This window comes from Oxyura jamaicensis, chromosome 5 (genome assembly GCF_011077185.1).
Source record: "Oxyura jamaicensis isolate SHBP4307 breed ruddy duck chromosome 5, BPBGC_Ojam_1.0, whole genome shotgun sequence".
Taxonomy (NCBI): Eukaryota; Metazoa; Chordata; class Aves; order Anseriformes; family Anatidae; genus Oxyura; species Oxyura jamaicensis.
Window position 1 is genome coordinate 37,757,111 of NC_048897.1, and position 17,119 is coordinate 37,774,229.

The 17,119-nt window shown below is 34.5% G+C and overlaps 1 protein-coding gene across 4 annotated transcripts in view; it reads right to left on the reverse strand.

Annotated features, from left to right (window-relative positions):
• The window catches only part of TTC7B (tetratricopeptide repeat domain 7B), a 134,878-nt gene that overhangs the window by 38,610 nt on the left and 79,149 nt on the right, over positions 1 to 17,119 (reverse strand). Inside the window, exons 16-19 of one of the 4 annotated variants that reach the window (XM_035327795.1) lie at positions 10,501 to 10,617; positions 6,636 to 6,733; positions 2,972 to 3,130; positions 1,115 to 1,165 (exon numbers count right to left, since the gene is read on the reverse strand). In XM_035327795.1, the coding sequence (XP_035183686.1) occupies positions 1,115 to 1,165; positions 2,972 to 3,130; positions 6,636 to 6,733; positions 10,501 to 10,617 (425 nt within the window). The remainder of the gene's footprint in view (positions 1 to 1,114; positions 1,166 to 2,971; positions 3,131 to 6,635; positions 6,734 to 10,500; positions 10,618 to 17,119) is intronic. The other 3 variants (XM_035327796.1, XM_035327797.1, XM_035327798.1) reach the window with 3 other exon arrangements.

Here is a 17,119-nt window from a genome sequence, read left to right on the forward strand (position 1 = left end):
GTAAAGAAAAAAAATGCTTTAAAAGCAATGCTCATGCAGGAATGAAGAGGAAAAAAAAAAAAAAAAAAAAAAAAAAAAAAAAAAAAAAAACACAGCCATGACTTTCAACTTTACATTCACACAAAGTTGCCAGTGAGAACATTAGTGGTGCAACATAAAGAGAACTGTGTTAAAAAGAAAAAAGGGAAACACGTGATAGAAAGAGGCAGTACCTTCTGCAGGACTAAATGCATTGCTGAAACAATGCATTTAATATGATAATTTTGACTAAGCCTGCCAATCTAACATCATTCTGTATCAAATTTATTAGGTGTTTGAGACACCTTTCATACTCAAAAATGAGAAAGATAGTTTATCTTTTGGCACTGTTATGCATGGAGATTTCAGTAGTCAGGTATAGCCAATATCATTTAGAGTATTCTCCCTGCTTTCTGAAAAACATTTTTTCATACTTAGTCACCATCAAACATGCTGTTTTATATATCTTCTTTTCAATGAAAAACAAATTCAAAATTTGTTATTCAAGGCCAAATGCACAACTTTATAATGTAACTGGTTAGAGAGAGAGAATGTTGTTTTGAATCTTGGTTAAAGTAGAAATTAGTTTTATTGATCTGTATTTTTGATTTTCTTTTATTCAGCTTGTTGGCATCATTTCATTATTTTGAAGTGTACTCTTAAGAGATTTATTCTACATGTACAATTTGTACCACAAGAGAAACTAGTAGTTTATTATGACTCATGACAGAAGTTGCAATGTTACCTTCCAGACCCGATATACTCCTTATGAAGAGCAGTGGCATAAAATCTCCTATAATATAACATACTGGCAGCTGGCCATTATGTTATACAAAACCTTCCTAATATATCTTTATTTGCAGTCCTCTAGAAATGAATACTGCCTCTTTAATTATTAAATGCAAGCGTTAGTTGAGTGCATTCAGATCTTGTAAGATTACAGACCTTAGGGTGACTGAGCAAAGAGCATCAGCCTTGCTTTACACACTGTCAAACTTCTACTACTGATGGACAAAACATGTACATTTTGTGGTAAAGGAAAAGGTGATTTAAGTCCTTAGGAAATTAATGGAACTGCACAGTGAATACTACTTACAAACTGAAAGGGGGGAGTAAAAACCATGAAAGTAAGCATCTGATGGATTGCCTTTGAACAAATCAAACCACAAATTAAAATCCAAACTAAGAAAGAGAAAAATAGATAAATAAATAAAAAACAAGAACTCCAAGAAAGCCAGAGGATTTCTGATAATCTTCAAACCATAAAACAGGCTTAGAGGGTTCCAAATGATAAAAATTTTAAATAAGGAGATCACTGTTTACAATAAGTATCTTCATAGAGCCTTTACTACACCTCTAAGATCATGCTTCTGTTCAACAGAAATTGTAAGTCAATTCAAATAAAGTCAAAAAGTCTTTTGTTCTTGCACCAGAAAAAAAGAACCAAGATAGGAAACATGAGATTTTAAGCCCTGTTAACTATACGAGAAAGCTATAAGAATCTACACAAACTTCTTATTCAAAAATAGAGAGCTTTGACTTTAATGAATTATTTACACTGTACAAAGGACTTCAGGTATCTGTGTGGGGTTTTTTTTCAGTGGTTCCACTACTGCTCATGTGTATGTTGGAAGCTCCTTTCCCTGAGGATACAGTAGCTTTTATCTGAAATGGAAGACTTGGGCTTTACATAATGGATTCTGTGCTTGGACTTCTACATTCTTTCCATGTGCCTTCATTCTTGAACGAGGTCTTATTCTCTTGTAGCCCTGCAAAGAACAAGCAATTTAATGCTGGCTGGCGTGTAGTACACTTTCTAGAGTAGCCCTGAGCAAGATCAACTCAACAATGCTCAAAGGGGTTATAGCAATTAAATAGCTATTTGAATGCTTCAAGAACAAAGTCAGGTTTCAGCTAGTTAAAGTTCTGTAGCACACATTTCCTGAAGTCTAAAGGAAGTGCTCTCCAGAATTTCCAGGTGTAGGCTTATATATGAGCTAGTGTTTTCAAAACTCCCATCTTATCTAAGCTACTTTAATGAGTGAATGTTGCTAATACTCAAAGATTTATTCTCTATATTTTGTTAGGAATTAGTATCTTTGACACAATGCCAGTTAAAGCCTAGTGTCATCAGTGAATTTCCTAAGACTAGATTATAGTAAATGCAGTAACAAATAAGTGCTACGCAGATGTATTGAAGGACAATTTAACAAATAAAAAAGAGTTTTAAAAGTATCTGGAAAACTAACTTGATTCTGCCCTGCTACCTGAACTATTCTAACAGCATTACTATGTAGTTTGCATTCAAACATGGAAATTGATTTTACAGCACGTTTAAACTGGCATCATTTCAATGAACAGAATGGCTCCTGATCTGGAATAGCAAAATGCTGATTTTCACTACTCTACGGCCCCTGAATCATTTCAATACATTCTACCTGCCATGTTAAAGCATACATTGATATTTCATGTCATTTTTCCCTCATATGAAGTTTCAGGGAATGTTTTGTAGGCAAATAGTTAAAAAGGCTGTCAAATCAAAGAACTAGACGCTAAAATCACATCATTAAAAACTAAGATAAGAAGGAAATCCTGTGGAAAAGACAGTCTTGTTAGGCAAAACATGCCAGCAATGGAAATAATTACAGCCACAAATGCTACAGTGCAGTAGAGGACAATAGGCTCTTTTAAAAAACACCAATCATTTTCTGTAACAGTCACGAGAACAGAATATTAAATCTATCTGTAACTTTACATCTTTTGGGATCAATAAAACAGTCTACCCAGAACAAATTCTTAAAACCTATTCAGAATTTAATGAAATGCATCTGAAAGGCCAGATTTCATGGACATTGTTGAAGCTTGAATTGTTTTAAACACGGTTTATCAGTTATGAAGATTATCAGAAAAATACAGTACAAACACGCCCATCAGGAAGAGAAAACCAATTTACAGCGAGAAGGTGAACAGGGCTCAGGAACTTGGTCACAGTATGGAGAGGCTGCATGGGGCCAGACAAAGGTATCTGATTTAGGATGAGGAAGATGAGAAGATACAAACACTTGGAGAGGAGACTCTGTTCTTGAGAGAGAAGATGAGGAAGAATCAGAGGCTAAAAAGTGAAAGAAAGAGAATGATAAGGGTGTGGGGGGGGGGGGGGGGGGGGAAAGAAAAAGATCCAAGAACAGGGTTTAATGGAGTCATGGATGCCAAAAAATGCAAAGCATTTATTTCCCCATTCAGTAAAGCAGAAATGGCTTCCACAAAATAAATAGCCCTTCTTCTGAAAGCAGTGTAAAAAACATGCTGCATTCATATGTACTCCTCTTCTGTAATAAACTAGTTTCAAAAACAAATTAAAGATTAACTTTTTCCTGTGTTCTACTGTATGTGTTTATAAAATATATTTAGGAGGAAATAAAGACCAAATTTTAAAACTCAGCTACCAAAGTTACTCACTATGACAAACCATGTGGACTGAAGCCACTACACAATAGACTGAATAATCTGGTTTTAAAAAGATTGAGTGCAACTTACCTTAACCAAAATAGTCAACTGAAGCCTCAAGTGATTTGCATATGCTTATCTTTGAAAAGGAAATGAGTCTGCCTCCCTGGGAGATTTTACTTCAGTGAATGTTTCATAAAAGCTTTCTTTTTTCCCCTCCATACTCAGCAATATATACAAATATGGGTACATGCCACTCATGGCAAACCAGCTGAAACAGAAGGCAAGCTCAGAGTAGATTTGCCACATTTCTTGACTGGACATTAGATTTCTTATAAGGCTAGACTGGTAACTCCAGAATACATGCTTTTTATACGACTATTTATATAGTCTATATACATTATAAACTATAAATTAATATAATTAATTTATAATTTATAATTTAATTTAATTTATAATATTAATTTATAAATATAATTTATAATTATATTAATTACATTAATATAAATTATAAAGTATATAACTTTAAGCTTGCATCATTTAATCATTTCTTATCAGTTTTATTTGGATTTGTAAAAGCTATAAACACTGTGGCTTTTGTTTTTTTAAGATCTTTTATTTCAACCTTTACTAAATTGATGTAGCTAAGTAGATTTTTGTAATATATATATATATTAGAACCATTACTGCTATTTGAATTTTAAAATCCTTTAAAAAAATTGCAAGTACGGAAGACTTCAGATTTTATTTTAGCTCTCATTTCTTGTCACTCAGATTGATCAAACAGTAAACAGCAAAAAGGTGTTCGTCGTTTCCACAAGTAGCAAGCAATTCAAGTAGTGGAATGTTTTCACGTGTGCATATATATGGTAGCATTATACTGTATAAAGGGTAGCAAGCATTTCTGTCCTAAGAGGGTTTTCCCCAATACTTTTTCCTTATACCCTCATTAAAATACTGTAAATGCCAAATTTGTTTTGGATTTCTTAAGACTGAGGATAAACAGAACCTCAGAATGAGCGCTCTCAGCCAATAAAGGTCTAACAACATTTCTGCATCTTTTTTTTGACAGTCTACCCAGAGTTTTCTCACTCAAACAATATGCCTAGCTTGACTTTTGTTATTACAGTAACATAACCTTTTAATTTCTGCAGTATTTTAATATACTCTTCTGGAAGAAGAATTTTGGACAAAACTTTAATATAGAATTTTTACATTTACACTACTGTATAGATACAGTAGGTAACAAATCCCCAGTCCTTATCAGAATTGAAGTATTTTTATTGCAAGAAGGTTTCTTCTGCTAAAATTAAAACCACAAGAGCAAACAAACAAACAAGAACAAAACAACAGAAGAGACCCTCTCCAACCTACCCTACATAATTACCTTCTATAAGAAAAATAAATGAAAAAGGACCCCATACTTTTAATTTCCCATCTCGTCCTCTTTGACAATAGAGATGAGCTCTAACAACACAGATAAGATTCAGGAAACACAAACAGGATCTTCTACCAAAAAAGAAAAAAAGGAAAAAAAAAAAAAAGGCTGTATGTAAAGATCCTGTTTTCCAAGTGGAAAACTGGCTACAGGACTTGAATCTGGGGTGAGTTCTTGAAAAGCTCACTGTTTTGGATGAAGGTTCATCTTTACTTAAAAGCTTTGAGAAATATGCAGTCTTTAAAAAGCACCAATTCATTATGCTTTAAGCATGGCAGATATAAAATAGGACACTCTGAAGAGTAGATCAAGAACTTTATCCCCATGGTAAACATACAAACAAACAAAAAAACCCACTCCCCACAACTGTCCCCCCCATCCGCCTTTTTTGGAAGGCATAAAAATCATTTAAGTAGATTTTGAAGGTTTTGTATATACAGATATCTCCTTCAAATGAAACAGTGAGCTAGACTAGAACAAAGAAGGATTACTACAATATTTTGTGTTATCTTATACATTGTAAATACAAGAGCACAAGAACTCAAAATTCTACTGTAGGGGCAAAGCAGGCTGAACTATGCCATATTTCAGTCCACATCATATTGCATTTCTTTTAAACCAGGTGACCTGAACTTTGTAATCAAAACTGTTTGCCACAATACCAAGCACAGAACTCTTTCTTCTTATATGATTTCAAAATATAGTGAGCATTAGCTCCAATTTCAACTTTCAGAAACTAACTAAAATGAATTTTTCTCTACTGTACAATTCTGATATAAACATAGATATATTATTTCTGTATAATTTATGGGTCAGTGTATTCTAATTCATAGGCTGACAAACTTTGTTATAAACTGTTCCTATCAAAATGTGATTAAACAAATTGATATCTGAAAGGTGTCAGGAAAAGCATGCTACAGTTTTGAAATAAAACCCAGGAAATAATTTAAAAAAAAAAAGTCTATACATAGAATGTAGATAACACACTCCAAAAGGTTTTTGGAACTACCATCATCACAATAATTCTTTGTGTTTTTCAAAGAATCCATGGCTCACCTGCTTTTTTTCTATACGACTTTTAAGGCATATCAATTTGTATTGTGATAACAGAATATATTAAACATGTACAAATCACATTGTAAATATTTATTGATGCCTTACCTTTTATGTAGTGCACCTGTGCAGCACAATTTTGCAGTATATATGTATTTGTAATAAATAGATTTTCCTTATAATCTCAAAGCTATGTCTATAGTAATCCACCCCATGTATGCAATTCTATCTTAATACATGTTTTAGAGATCTTGACAAATTTCCTTAGTAATGATGTCCTGAGCATTTTTGAGATTTAAAGTTTTCTTAACTTTTTCTGATACTTTTTAAAAACAAAATACATGCAAATACTTAAAGGATAGAAAAGCATAGCACGTTGGAAAATACGCTAGTAAAGCACAGTAATTTTTAGCCTTTACATAAGAACCAAGCTATACAGCCAAGCTCAGCAAGATTCAGACCACAGATACTTTAATTTACAGAGAATATGGTCTGTAAGTACTTCATATATAAAAAAGAAAAATAATCTTATATTGCAAAATTGCTATTTTTACTCCATATGACAAAGAAAACATTCTCAGGATATATGATTTTGCAAAATAAAACAAATAACTAATAAAAAAAGTCTAGCTACTGGAACTCCATTTTACTAATTTTATTGTTTAAATGCTTTTCTTACCTGTTTCAGGATCACTGAAATCTGGTAATGTAATTGTATTAAGCTGTCGTCTATCAGCAATAGCTCTGTCTAACAGGCTGCTCCCACGTCCAGAATCACTGTAATGAAGTATAGAAATTGTAAGCCATTAAGATATAAAATTATATACTGAGATACAAGTTGCATGCTGCCCTCCTCCCACAAAAGGTTCTTGCTATAAAGGTTCTTGCTATGAACAAATTTAGTACCAAGCATTGCTAACCACTCACAGTACATTAAGCCAGCTGCACTAAAACAAAATTAAGCTGAGCAAACCTAAATCCATATTTACTTCAGCAACTCTGCTTTCATAGTTAATACAACCGAGACAGGAGACTACAACGGCAGACTTTTAATTTTATTTATAACTAACAGCTTTACAAAAAAATAGTAATCATACCTTAAATTTTTACATAAGATGAGTTATTGCCCTTGCAGTTACCTGAGATGGCAGATTTGAGTTTGAAAATCCACACTTTTCCAATACTAAAGAGCAACATTGAACTCGAGATATCTAATTTTAGATAAAGAAGTTATAAAAACATTCCACATAAAAAGACATCAATTTTACCTCTAGAGTTTTGGGTGGTGTGGTATTTGTTTTATTCCCTTTTTTTTTTTTTTAAATAATCACATCAACTGTCAAATGCCGCATTTGATCCTATAATGCAGAGTAGGAGCATTTTGAACACTTAGAATAGATCAGGTGCCTAAACACTTTGCAGGTTTTTGTTTGTTTGTTTGTTTGTTTTTCCCTAATCTCTCCTAGGGACAAATGCACTCAACTCCGACAGAAGTTGTAACTCACTATCTGCCACTCAGCCTTCTTGCTGATATACTTGCTGGAATACTATTTGGTCCTAGAGCAATGGTTTAAGATTCAGCAGAAGAAAATGGACTGAAAAATTAATGGGTTATACTGTGACTTCATTTTTAGGACTACAGATCTGGTACTATTCATTATCAATAAATACTCAAAAAAAAAAAAAAAAAAAAAAAGGAAGAAGTAATTCACCAACTTTTTAAGTTTGAACCACTTAGGTTGTTAGCCCGACTTAGCAAAGTGCAAACCTTAGTTTGGTTCTCTTATTCCACAATGGAGAAAAAACTATGCAGAATTCCTAGCTTAGAATAAAGCCTGAGAGACTTTAATCTAAACTGCAAGACTGGAATTCAATACATCTTTATAGTTGCCCTAATTTTCAAATCACCTCCTTCCAAATTTGAACCGAGAGAGCAGCAAGAAGCCTTTCAGCAACTCTTAATAGTTGCACTTCAAATACCAGTGAAACGACTTCCTCTATCTGTACAGCTGTTATAAAAATGATATAAATAAAATTTTGCATTACCCTAAAATTATTGTAAGACCAATTTCCTTACAAAACGATGCCGTTATAGAAATCCACAGGAAACAGAAAGGGACTTTGAGACACACACTATCAGCTATACTTGTTACATCAGTTGGTGCATATTTTTCTGTATTAATTACTTCCTCAATCCACAAGCAATGATATATCAAATGTTGCTGACAAGGAGAGCCAGGCTTAACATAAATATCTTTTAAGCACATCACTGGTATCTTGGTTTGCTCCGTTTTGCTAATGCAAACTAAGAACTGGAAAAGAACTGAACTATTTTCTAACATACTTCAAGCAGCAAGCTGAATAGAAACATGGTTGATGTAATCATTCCACAGACTTTCCAAAGCCTTGCATCTCAGAATATATTTTTGTTTTAAAATTAAACAATTAAAGGGAAAAAGTTGACTAAAGACAATTTTTTTTTAAATCAGCTGAACAAAGGTAAGACAAAGCGTTGCATTTAACAGTTACACTTGGTGGTGTATCGAGCTATTCATAATTTATTTTCATTAGTAAAAGATTACTGAGAACACTGAACCCAAGTTTACTCCACAAAATCTGATTAACTTGAAGAAAAATATTTAACATCAAAACAGTTTATCAGAAAAGTGAATTCTTATCTCATTGGGAAAATGATGCATCAAAATTAGTTTTGTGTCTAAATCGGAATAGAAAAATACATTTCAAATAAGCATGAAGGATATTTAAATCTTTGAAAACCAACTTTCTAAAAAAGCTTAAAATGATTAAAAACCTTTTTTTAATTGCCCTAAAGAATGACAAGAAAATTCTTCAATTGTCTTCAGTGCAAAAATTATTGTCAAACAGTGCTTTTCAGCAAAAAGTGTCTTAAAATTTGAGGTTGGAAAATCTGAGTATTCACAACAATCCTTCATTATTATTCTTGATTACATCTTGAGTGCAATTGTATGAACAGAACTTCCCAGTCACATTTCACGTTAGAGTGCTAACTGTTATACCAGTCAGACAGATTCTGATTATGATGATAAAAAGTGAAAATATTCAGCCCTTACATTTCACATGGGCCATCCAAAGAAAGGCTATAGTTTGGTATCTGCACAGTATGGTATAACTCTTCATGTGATTCATGAAACCTATCTCCTTCCATCATGGTGCTTATTCATGGTTCTTTCCATTCCATCCCCAATTTTATTTTAATTTGTCATCATAAACCAGAATTTCAAGAAAAGTTTTAAGAGCCAAGATAAAAAAAAAGCAGTAAAAATTGTATCAGATGCAAAGTAGTCCTTGTTAATTTTTTCACTTAGATGTTCTCAAAGAAAAATAGAGACGTGACCATTAGCAAATGTTGCTGTGAAAATCTTACTCATTGGCTGTGTCAGCTTCTGTAATCACTGCTGATGTCTGAAGGAAGCACTGCCTAACGTGTCCTTAATGTGGCACAGTAGCTCTTAGCACAACAACAAAGTAATGACAAGCCATGACGAGCCTTGATACGTGTAAGATGGAAGGTGAAAAGTTGTGTGGAGTACACAGAAAGCCACAATGAAATTAAGCTTACACAGAAATTTTTAACTATACTGCACAGCAGAGCCTTTTGATAAAGAGTTCTTAGCCCCACTCCACACCCTCCCTAGCTCCTTTCCCCCAGACTCAAACACCTGGAGAAAAAAAAAAAAAAAAGAAAAAAAAATCCCACCCAGTAGGTTAGAAGACAAATTCTTTCCTAGGTCCTTGCTGCTAGCTTCTGTGACTTGGAATTGCAAAAAAAAAATAAAAATAAAAATAGTCAAAGCTTTCTGGTTGCTCATGTACTTGCTCCCTGTCATCTCCAGGTCCTGCTCTCTGCTCTATAGTACAGCACCAGAGTCACTATGACTGAGCTACACTTGACTCAGGTAGGGACCTCCCAGGCTCTTCCTCCAAACTTTTCTGTTCTAAATTGCCTACTACCTTCCCCATGTAATTTTCCCTTTCTGGCCCTAAGTTTCCAACTCTCCCAACCTTCTTAGAGATGCATGTTATTACATAATTGAGCATGTTGTATTTATACATGCTCCACTATTTCTATAGTCTTAATTAATGTCTAGCTCTCTTTCACTCTATTTAGCATAAGTCCTTGAACTAAATTTCTACTACAGCAATCTCTCTACTAGACAAAAAGAGATAAACTCCATAACCAAGATCAGGAGGAAAAACAAAAAAAAATTTAAAAAAAAATATATATATCAGCATATTGAGCCACATCAAGGACAATGGCAGAGTTACACAATATCTGCCATCAGTTCTCACCACAATTTATTAACTTTGATGCAACTTACTTCGCAGAACTCTAGGTTCTATCCGTCAAGTATTACCTTTGCAGTTCCAGCTCCCTAGATTCAGAGGATTAGTTTGTTCATTCAAAATAACAAAACAAGTAAAACCAGAACTAATATTGACCAGGAATGCTACTGAGCAAGGTATTAATGAATCTCAAATTACAGAATTCTACAGCATCTTACCTTGGGTTAGTGAGATTATAGCAGGACTTCCAGATCTGTAGCATGTGTTTACAAGTAAGGAGTGCTTCATCTGGGCCTCTGCACAAGGATTCCAATTTGACTTTTGTAAACAGTAATCTGGTGAAGAGGGAAATTAAATTAAGAAAAAGAAAACAGATTCTGAGTCATCTGGTTTTTTTTGTTTGTTTGTTTGTTTTTTTTAAAGATACCCAATATCAGGCCAAACTGCAGAAATTACGCAATTTCAAAGATAGTGTTAATTTAAATATTTGTTTCATGAAGTAATTACAATAAAGTCAAATACCTAATGTCATCAAAACAATAGCACTTTTCACAAAATGGCCTTTTCAACTGGATAGAAACAGTGGCTTATGGGAATTTATTTATTACAGTTAAACAAGACAACATAGCTTAGTGAAATTAGCAGAACTGTTACAAACAGTCTTTTGCATGTTGTTTGTTTGTATGATGGCTTCATTAAGGAAAATCTTCACCACTTTTATGAGAAAGTAAAGTGTTTTCCATAAATTGGCTCACATAATAGTTATCTAATCTTAACTTAGAAAGAAAACAAGTCAGTATTGATACATGCTACTTGCCTATAATATAAACTTCTTTACAATCAAATTCTATTATAGGAAATGGAAGAGGCTATATTGAAAAAGATACCACTAGATCAGATAGATATATGGGAGGTCATCAGCATTAGTAAGGTTAAGAAGAAAATGTTACTCCATGCTACTTTATGTTGCTGTCAACAGGCACCAAAATTGACGTTTGACTTGAATTTTGATCATTTTGAACATTTCAAAGTGATAACCTAAAGAAAGCACATCATTCATCATGTATGGAACAGACTTCCTAATGGGAGCAAACACATTTTCTGGAATCCACTATAAATTAGAAATATCAGCTTTGAAATCAGAATTAATGGCAGCAACACAACAAAGTACATAGCCTCAGAAGGTGATGACTGCGTATTCCTCTCACATGCTATAAACTAATGTATTAGCAGAAATCTCCACAGAGATTAAATTAGGCACACACCTTCCTGGACAATTAAAGAATATAAATGCAATAGAACAACAAAGGAACAACATTGTTATGCATATTTATAGAAATCAGAACATTTGTGAACAGATAATACACTAGAAAAACACAAATTTAAAGGCAATTTTTAGTACGTTGTAAGATTGCACAAAGCAGGAGGAGAGGATACAAATAAAATTGCTAGCCTACTCTCCATTTTTAAACCCAGGTGTACTTTGGCATTTTACTCCAGTACAACCTTAATTATCCTAAGTGAAAAATTTATATGATTGGTCATATGGTTTGTGTGGGAAGACTGAGAAGGGTGTAGAGGGTGGGCATGTGTGAAAGCTCAGAACTTTCTTATCCCAAATACAAACTTCGAGGCTGCTAATAGTAACCGCAAACTGCCAGAGGGATTTCTCAAGAATAAAAAGTGACAGCAAGCCCTCAGCAAGCTGCAGTTGCTAAAGCTATAGTGTTGCACTGAACATCCTTTGCAGAAACTACACAGCACATAAATCTGAAAAATAATCACACTACCTTAATTCTACAACGTGTGTTGGTGGGATTGAGAAAGAAATAAAATGCAGGTCACTGAATTACTTTAATAGAATGAGCACCTGTGCATAAGCAAGGTAAATAAGGCCATACGGAGCACCACTGCATATTTTCTAGGAATGTACAACAGAGTAATCAGTCATTAGTATAGGTTTGTTCTTGTTAGTAAACTGGATTTAAGTATATGGGGAACTATACAGGTTATTTAAAGTCATATTCCATTTGAGTGTGCTCCTCTGTAGACATTAGTTTAACTGTGACTGTGTCACTGGAAGAAAAAAATTTCCCCATCTGTCTACCATTTTACTCAAGAGAGAAGTAAAAAAGACAAGTAACATCCTCCCCCACTCACACTACCACATCTATTCCACCTTTAACATCCTCTCTCTCCTAAACCCAACCAAACAATAGCAAGACCTAGGAATAGAAACACAAACCCCCAAATAAGAGAAATCTATTTCATACAATCCATTTCCTGTTTCTCTTTATGTAGAAACAAGGGAGCCCTTTTTACAGTTTAAAGAGCCTATAGGTTTTTCTGATTGATTGTTTTATCTAGTGATTTTAAAGCATTTTACAAAAGGCATGGCACTTAAGTTCATTAGCACCAAATTTACAAGTCATTCTATAAACAAGTTAATTTTAATACGTGCCTTGGTTCCCTTTACCTGTAAACTGTAGAACATAACACTAACAGCCTTCAAGCATTTAAGACTTCCAGGAATACCGTAGTAGAGAGAAGGCGGGGGTCAGCAAACCACTAAGATTCAGCATGCAGGAGCGAAAAGAAAAATTTAGTGGGAGATAGAATGGGAAAAGATTTGATTATTAAGAAATTACTTAAATACACATGTAAGAAATAGCAAGGGTCTGTGCAAGAAAAGCTTAAGGACTTGGACTACTAGTGGAGGATTCAAGGGAAAGATAGCGGAAGAGAAATATATATGCAAGAATTAAGGAAGCACATCAGAATCCAATGTTTTTTATGCAATTGGAACGCATGCAACATCATCACCTCTGTTTCTTATGCATCATAGCAAGAGGGGCCTGGATGACTGCAGGTTTCCCAAAACAGAAACAGTAAACTGAAAGTATGATGGAATAATATGCATAATTCTAATAAAGGCTAGAAAATTGTATCTAATGCCAAAAAAAAAAAAAAGCATACAAAAAGTACACTGGTGTGGTAGTATCCACAGACTAAAAATATTTTGACTATAAATCACAGAATAACTAAGACATTTCAGAAAAGTCAAATGGGACGTTAATAGAAAAGTGAAAAACTGCCAACTAAACATTTACTTAACAAATGGAAAGGAAGGGAATAAAGAATCATAGAGTCATTCAGTTTGGAAAAGCAGAAAGCGCACCATGTGATGAACAGGTCTCTCTAAGTTAATTCTTCCAAGTTCCCCTGAAACGTTCCTGGAGGTATGAGTCAGTAACAAGATAAACAAGTAGCTCAGGGACAAGTACTATCAGGATGGTTTACCAAGCCATAAGGGGTACATCATCTGAAAAAGGATTCTTTTGTAAGGCCAACTTAAAGCATCTGTGGAAATCACTCTTCTGGAACACTGCCTGCATTACTGACACAGAGTTATAAGCTTAAAAAAGACAGTCCTAATAATTTTCACATCCATTTTTAATATGCTATTAAAACTGAGAGATAGGATGATGAAAATCAACCTGTAAGTTTTATAAGAGTATGAAGTCATCTAGTTCTGTCTGTTTTAAGAATCTGATGTTTAAATGACTGGCACACAGTGCAGCAACAAAACATGACAAAGTAACCACAGCGTGGTGGAACAGCACCCATGACTAAGAGTGCAAGTAGTGAGGAATAGACGATATTCAAAATAGAAATGAAGTGTGGAACAATATCTGTCAGCGATGCGTGAAACTGGAATAAATGTAACAGATAAGAACAGCAATCTGTTTGGGTCAAATCCTTTGGGGAAGGAAAGTAGGTAAGACAGGTTCTGTTACAGAAACTAGACTAGTAAGGCATTTGTTGGAGCATCAGTATTTCATAAGGATACAGATCTCTGAAACTGGATTTAAAAAAGGAAAAAAAAAAAAAAAAAAGGAATTGCATCTTTTTAGGAGACTAATTATCCAGACAAAATGGGGAACAAATCAAACTCTTAAGTGGAAGGTCTTAGTTATTCTTGGAGCTAATAGCTGATACATTTATGAAATAGTTACTGAGGCAGCAAATGACTCCATTAAGTTTAAGACTGTTCTCACTAACTAACGAGGACATTATAAAACAGCTGCTTATAACCTAATCCATAAACTGCTGGATTTTTTTTTAAATAAAGAGGGAAAAATCACAAATGGGTTTATAACTAGGCCTTGGAATTTCAACAGGAATAGTGTAATAAACCTGACATTTGAGATACAAAGAAGTCTGCCCTTTAACAGAAAGATGATAAAATTTTCAGGAACTGTATCTAAATTTGAAGGAGGTAAAACTCGATGTTTGACAAGCTGATCAACAATAACGTTGTGCAAGTAAGATACCAGAAACGTGCAGAGATCCTACCAAGAACGGTGGGAGACAGGACAAAAGAAGAGAAAGAAAGATCAGTACAGAAAGCTGCATCTTTGGTACATATTAAAAAGTAATGCTAAACTAGACCCCGAAAAGGATATTAAATAAAAAAAAATCAGTCATTAAGGACTCTTTTTGTCCTTAATTAGGAGGAAAAAATCATGAATGAACCCCACCACCACCACTACCCTAATCCTTATCTGTGTTGTCTCAGATATGAAAACAAAGAAAAATGGAGGACAAGAACACTTTAATAGCGAATACAGTTAATGCAGTCAAAAATAGTCCCTTTCTCAGAACTGTGGAAAGACTCACACAGAAGACTGCTGGCAGTGAAAACATTAAAGAAAACATCACATCTGTAATGACTGGAGAACAGCAACTATACTGCCAGTGGTCTTTCAAGAGAGAAGACACAGACCAACATCTACAGTTGTAAAATCATACAAAAAATACAAGAATAGCATCCAAAATAAAAGGAAGATGAATGAGATAACATTGTTACAGGAAAATGTGTCACAGTGAAATTATAACAAAGAGAGATTGTACCAAGTAACCCGGGTAACAGTTATCCCATACCAGAACTGCCCAACAGCCAGGTTCAAACAGCTGTCAAGAGGACAGATGTCATTCTTAAAAGCACTACTTGAAGCAGAAAGAGAAGAAAACTGCCACTGTACAATGGCCTCGTGAGAACACATCTAGAATGCTATACATAAGCCTCATCATAAGAGTTGTGCACACACAGATGAAAAATTTTAAATCGGAGCAGCTGCAGAGCAAGGTTGTGAGGGTGATCAGCTGACTGGAGACTACAGATTATGAAAAGTACTTCATTTAGTCAGCCTACCAAAACAGAAGCCAAAAAGAGATACAATTTCTATCTACAAATACAGATGAAGGGAAAATAGCAGTTTCACCAGAGGACAATGTTTTCACAAAGCCTAGTACGCACAAAGGCCATACAGACTATTAAAACATCCAGGAAGGAAATCGGGTCTCTCAACATTATCAACGAAATTGTACAACAGACTGCTTCCTTGGTTTGGTTTGGACAGGCTGCAGAAGATGTGGAGCAAATATGTTAATTGTTCTTAAAGTATGCCCGATGACTTCAAGAAAAGCATTGTAGAACAGGATAGCTGTAAAAAGGAATCCTCATGACTTCCAAGGTTCTCAAGAACGCTCTATTTCCCAATCAATATAAGATAACCTTCTAAAACAATCTGAAGCTTTCCCTGCCAACCAACCACTGTCATTTGAAGCATAGTCAAGAACATGTGAATCTGCAAAACAAAATTGCTGCCTTAATTATGACTCTTTCTTTCTTCTCAGCCTGTTTCACTTTTGAAATAAAACATCCAGATGCTACAATAATGTCAGGCAATTAGGACAAGTCAGTATGTCAAATAAGTCATTACAGGTATTTCTACCCTCTAGAAAGAATTAAAAATTTATAGTGAAGACTGATCTCTGCTCTGTGACAAGTAACACTATTAGCACAGAGAAGCATTAGTTCTTTCAGTGAACAGGTATTACTTACCTCAGCTATCATTCCCAAGCCAGATGCTTTGGTTTTGGTATCAAGCAAGCCATTTTTGCATGTTGCTGTGCACCATATGAGCATACCAGCTTGGATGGTCCAAAGCTGGAAATCTACAGTCCACACACTACCATAAAGAGATGTACCTTTCATTCTGCATTTCTTTCTTTAAATCTTGGCAGCACAATGTGTGTTCTTCCACTTGATCTGCCTACTAGAGCAGTATCATCAATCATAGCAGTAATCAGTAATCGCCCTAAAGTTCCTCAGACTAAGCAACTTCCTGTTGCAAACTTTTAATTCCACTAAATTTCTTCTTCTAAAGGGTCCATATCCCTACATCCTGACCAAAAGCGAACAGGCTGCTCTATTTTCCATTAGGACTGGGAGAAACTTCATTATTATTCTCTTATTATATACATTATTTATGCGATTCAGGGCTTGAAGAACATAAGGAAGAGCTGTGCCCATCACTGAAGGCATGTGCTTTGAAAAATATTAGCCTTAGAGCACAACACACCAGAAGCCTTGCTGAGAACCCTTTAAGGACTCTTCTGTATGCAGTGAGGTCAGGCCAAGCATACTCAGCACAACATACACAAGAGTGAACAGCTAAACCACTTGAAGAAGCTAAAATTTGAAATGACAGATCCAATGCACTTGTTTACAATGCAGAATTAAAAATGCAGCTACCTTTGTGTTATGTTCTATATAAATTGAGTATGCTTTATATGCTATAGGAGAACCTTTTAAAGTAGCACAATAGTTGCATTTCTAAGTGAAGTTAAGAGTTACATTTCTAACTGTATTTTTACATCATTATCGATCATTAAGAGGTGGTAGGAAAGTAATTAAAATACTGGTAGCCCCATAAAAATGATAGCAACCAACAAATTCACACAGAAAGTATCAAACAAGTTGTCTCTCTG